The sequence below is a fragment of the Oculina patagonica genome, chromosome 5 (genome assembly GCF_052425735.1).
Source record: "Oculina patagonica isolate OP01 chromosome 5, crgOcupat, whole genome shotgun sequence".
Taxonomy (NCBI): domain Eukaryota; kingdom Metazoa; phylum Cnidaria; class Anthozoa; order Scleractinia; family Oculinidae; genus Oculina; species Oculina patagonica.
The window spans coordinates 26,129,720-26,134,439 of record NC_135762.1 but is presented as its reverse complement, the minus strand read 5'-3'; the positions used below and the strand labels follow the sequence as shown (position 1 = coordinate 26,134,439).

The following is a 4,720-nucleotide window of genomic DNA, read 5'->3' as shown; positions in this document are numbered from 1 at the left end:
CACACCGCCGTGTCGATCGAGTGGAATTTCTGCAAATTCATTGAATGAAGTTTCATCAGAAAGGAGTTGGTTCAGCACGACTTATCGTTTAATAAACTACACATTTTATTCGAGCCGGGTTAGATTTTTAGGAACGCGTACCAATTTCGTGCTCGGACTGCCTCGCAACTAGGTCCGAGCACGGGTAAAGTTTTGGTTCGGCACGGGTGAGGCAAAGTCGTTTACACGACAAAATTTAACCGTGCCGATTGGAACCATTTTTTTCAGTACGCATTTTTACCAGAGCCGTGCCAAAATTTTTCTGTCGTGTAAATGGGCATATTGTAGCCTTTGTGGATAACTCAATTTTCACAGTATAATACATGTTTTGCTCACTTCAAAGAACACATCGCCGGGGCCTATCAACACCTCATAGAAGTTGTGAGCGAATAACCTACTTATTCTTAAATAGTAAAGCGTCTAATCTTCATATTTTTGTTTACTCAGCCTGTTCCTGTCCTACTTGAGTTTATTCGAGTTCTTCCCATGATCACTTTTCCAGTGATGTATTTTGTCGGTGGAAAAGACAAGTGGGTCACCATTGGACTCTTCTCTTATTTTGGGATCCTTCTTCTGTTATCCGTAATAGCCATCTTTCCCACTGGTGCTGCGAAGCCTGGACTGCTGGAAAAGATTACCAGGTAGGTAACAAACAGCCTAGCTTAGATACCTTTCGATTTTCGTTATTGCGAGAAAACGTCGTCCATTTTGTCTGTTAAAAAATGACTGTTTTTATCAGTCGTTTTGTTTTTACGGAAAATAAGCCCGTAACCGTTGCCTTTCACCTTCAATCTTGTCCTCGACTCGGACATAGGAGCGTGCAGTCATTTTGCATGGGCCTCCCTCTCCTTCGCCTGCCATGAGTTCCAGTCAAGGGCTGTATTGCCCTGCTCCCTTCAGGCTTTCTGAATGATCCAATCCATTGCGAAGCCCTTCTCCTTAACTAAAGCTCATAAACACTGTCAATGTATCGTACTTCTCCTTTGTTCCCCTCCCCACAGGTGGTTTGTGGTCAACGTACCTCACATACGCTATGTTAGGAGCGTGCTTGGTATTGTCAATGTAGGACCCTCCCCTCCCCCAATAATGCACATCAGTGATGGCGGCCATTGTGAAAATCTTGGTTTGCTTCCTCTCCTCAAACTTCGGGTGCCAAAGATCGTTGTTGTGAACGGAGGATTTTGTGAATCAGACGAAGCTTTCGGTGTCGACTTAATGGCCGCGCTAGAACTGGCGAGAGAAAAGCTGCGATGTTCTTTCAGTGGCTTGGATGGTCGTGACGTCATGGAGGATATCCGAGCAAATTTTGTCGAGAAGAAGCCTGGTGACCAACCCAGATCTTACAAGTGAGTCAGTGAGATGATGCGTATAGGATTTAAAGATTTAAATTTGATTCTTTGTCGGTTTAAACGAAGACGCACTCCCAATTTAAAAGGAGGTCATACCCATTGATACTTATACTGGATCGACGAGACAATAGCTTCAGATAAGTCACGAGTAAAATGTCGAAGTATTTTTCCGAAATTATTTTAACCCAAAGAGAAAAAGAATAAAAACAGTTACAATGGAATACTGATTTCTCAGTTCACCATGACAAAAAAATGGTTTGAGAAATCGCAAACTTTAAGAAATGGGGGGTAAAATTGAAGTGTTGAACTAAGGGAAGGGAAACCAGATTTATCGCAAGGTAGATTATTCCTAATTTTAAAAGAATTCAGCGTAAAATTTGCATTAACGCATATTTTATCATTTTAACTGTGTCAGTCAATCTGCAAGCTCCTTTAGATCAACCAGTAGCTAAAAATGAAAACTGGATAGAATGGAAACTCGGTAGGGCCAAGCCCTTTAAAAGTGCGCGTTTTCCTAATGGTTGGTGCGGTGATGAAAAGGTTTGATCGATCCGGGTTTGAACTAGGCACAGTCGGAGTAATTGGGCTATGTCTTAAGGCGAGACACTTTACTCTCTTAGTGCCTCTCTCCAGCCAGGTCCGGTGTATAAATGAGTACCGACGACGAATTTAAAAGTGCTGGGAGATAACTTAACCATTAAAAGCGCTGGAGGAGTAGCATCCCATCCGGTAGAGAGTATAAACACCCTTAGTTGCTTCACGCTAGTGAACTGGCGAGATAAACGCCAGGCTGATGGGTCACTGCACCAGGCTCAAACGCAGATTTAACCAACCTTTACTTCGTGTTTTTAACAGTACATCGTTTTTCACCTGTAGGTTCAAAGTGACTTACTACTCTCTAGACTCAGAGGATGGAGTCGAAAAGAAGGTCGGAGAAGGGCAAATCCTCTTCATTGCTCCCAGACACCCAAATAAGGGCGTGCATACGGAGGAACGCGTGACATGGAAAGAAGCGTTGCATGACATCGACGTTGATCTTGAAGCCGGCCTGTGGGGTACTGGGCCCGAGAAGCTGGATGCTGATGAGGTCGATCGGTTGACCTTCTGTTGCTGTGAAGCCTGTCACAGTTTACACTGTCGCTCAGTGTCTGATTATTGCTGTGGTTCTTTTCCACTCCACAGCACGGCCAATCAGTATTTCACACCTGCCATGTTTTCCGCGTATCATCGAGAAGGATATCGGGCAGCAACCGAGGCTGAAGCAGTCGAGTTTCTTTCGGGATAAAGAGCATAACTTATGGACGAGGAGGGGGAGGGGATGGTGGGGAAGGGTTGACACTCCCGTATAAAGGTGATGGCGCTGGTTGTTATACCTTGAATTTTAGGGGTAAAAATACGTGTGGCTTGGGTCTGCTTAGGGTGTTTAAATGTAGAATGGACATCGTTAAAGGTATCCAGACAACTTGAAGGTATTGGACGGAAAAACTATAACGGGAACTAGCACTCCCTTTTTAGAATCCCTAATTTGTTGCACCATTCTACATACACTTACTGTTAAGAACGGCAATGTTTTCGTTGTTTAGGAAAGGGTAGTTATACTGTAAAATACCGAACGTAAACTCTGGGCTTATATGTTTTCAGCGTCTGATCCCTTCAGGCAGGCTAATCATCGTGGAGGGCTAATATACGGGGGGGGGGGGGGGGAAATACGTGGGGCAGGCTTTCAGCAGGCGGGAGTCCAGAAGTCCTATGGACGGCCACTTCTCAGAGAAAATTAATATGAATAACTGTATGCAGAGTTTTTTGCTAACAAAGTTGGAAATCTTTAGATACCTTTGCTCTCATAACTGCAGAAAAACACCTTGCTTGTTCTTCAGGCCCTCCAATGGGGACAAAGTCAGGCCTTATAAAATTTTGGACTCCCGCTTTAAAAATCCAGGCTAAAAGCGTGGTCACGTGGAGGCACATTTTAAGATGGAAATTTGTTTTTCAAATATCTTTGGGTTTCTATTTAGATAGGATACGTACTGTGATTGAAATTTTTTTGCTGCATAAAAACGATCACATAGAGAAACTCTCTACACATAACAATATCAAACCGAAGGCAAGTCCTACATTGCTCTGGCATTCTCTAACAGCGTAAAATACAATTGGAGCTGCACAATAGGGACTTATAATCGGAAAAGTTATAACTTTCTTTACTTGAAAAGCTTTAACTAATTATCAGGCCATGGGAAAGTCCATGGGCTCATATTCGGGAGAGCTTATTTTAGAAGGGATTTTTGCGTCTGAGATTAAAGTGCCACTAGGACAAATTCTTCGTATATAATGTTTTTGCATTTGTTCTGTTGTGGTTCACTCCCTTCCAAACCTTTGTTGTCCGAGCACGGGAAGACCGTTTTTTTCGACTGTATTTCTCGGGTTTTTTTGGCGCATTATTCAAGCATGTTCCAGGGGAATGACGTGGGTCGTCGCGGATGTACCGGTGTGACGTCAACTCAACCTCCTACGCGTCGCTTGTTGTCTTCGAATCTCTACAGAGATGGCTAGAGTTCTCTACAGAATTTCAGCCTTTTGAGACTTCACAAATACAATTTAACTCCACCAGGCTTAATTACATTATGCTGGGAATTAAATGTGTAGTACATTCAATCTTCGAGCGCTGTTGTCCACAAATAGTTGAAATTTGCTCGCACACACACGAGCGAACCTTCCGACTGACAGCCGCGGCTGCTGCATGAGACAGGTTTGTGGTAGTTCATTTTATACGGAGATTGATTTCCGAACAATTTCGACGGACCATGCATAGGCCTTCTTCTGTGTGGTTTAAAATAAGCACAATGCCGTTGTTTCACCTTCAACTTCAACTTTATTACTTCCATCACTTACACGAACTACACGAGTTGTTTACACGAGCAATAGCATTAAATTACAGTGCCTTGCTGCTTATAATTTTATTGTCGATACATGTACTCATATTTAGCGATCTTGCTTTCAAAATTCTGTTTTTTTGTTTGTTTCTGTACCGGTCATCAAATGTGGCTTTTTTTTCTTAATCTGTCAGGCTTTATTGGTACAATGAGGCCCAGGAACTGTGCATGGTAATTTCGATATATTTAGGTTGTTCAGCAATATTACAGTAATTAGGAAATCATTAGGATGCTTTTTCCACTAGAAACATATCCTGGATCTTTAGAAAAGAGAAAAATTTCATTCGCTCATTTTGGTTTTCTTGACAAGCGGTTACATTTATGTCTACTGATAAATGGTTATTATCTTTTATCCCTGCAATGTAATACTAGTCAAATTGAGGTTGATATCAATTATCTCCA

General features: G+C 42.4%; 1 protein-coding gene across 1 annotated transcript; it reads left to right on the top strand.

The window, feature by feature from the left end:
• Positions 1 to 477: 477 nt before the first annotated feature.
• Positions 478 to 2,673, top strand: LOC144655086 (uncharacterized). Its single transcript, XM_078515304.1, has 3 exons — positions 478 to 680; positions 1,041 to 1,385; positions 2,265 to 2,673. The coding sequence occupies exons 1-3, from the start codon at positions 526 to 528 to the stop codon at positions 2,671 to 2,673; spliced, it is 909 nt and encodes a 302-aa protein (XP_078371430.1). The 5' UTR covers positions 478 to 525.
• Positions 2,674 to 4,720: the final 2,047 nt, after the last annotated feature.

Excerpts from the sequence above, each read along its gene's own strand:
- LOC144655086 (XM_078515304.1), top strand. The coding sequence starts at position 526 with ATGATCACTTTTCCAGTGATGTATTTTGTCGGTGGAAAAGACAAGTGG. Across the intron at positions 681-1,040 it reads CTGCTGGAAAAGATTACCAG|GTGGTTTGTGGTCAACGTAC; the intron begins GTAGGTAACAAA and ends CCCTCCCCACAG. Across the intron at positions 1,386-2,264 it reads GACCAACCCAGATCTTACAA|GTTCAAAGTGACTTACTACT; the intron begins GTGAGTCAGTGA and ends TTTCACCTGTAG.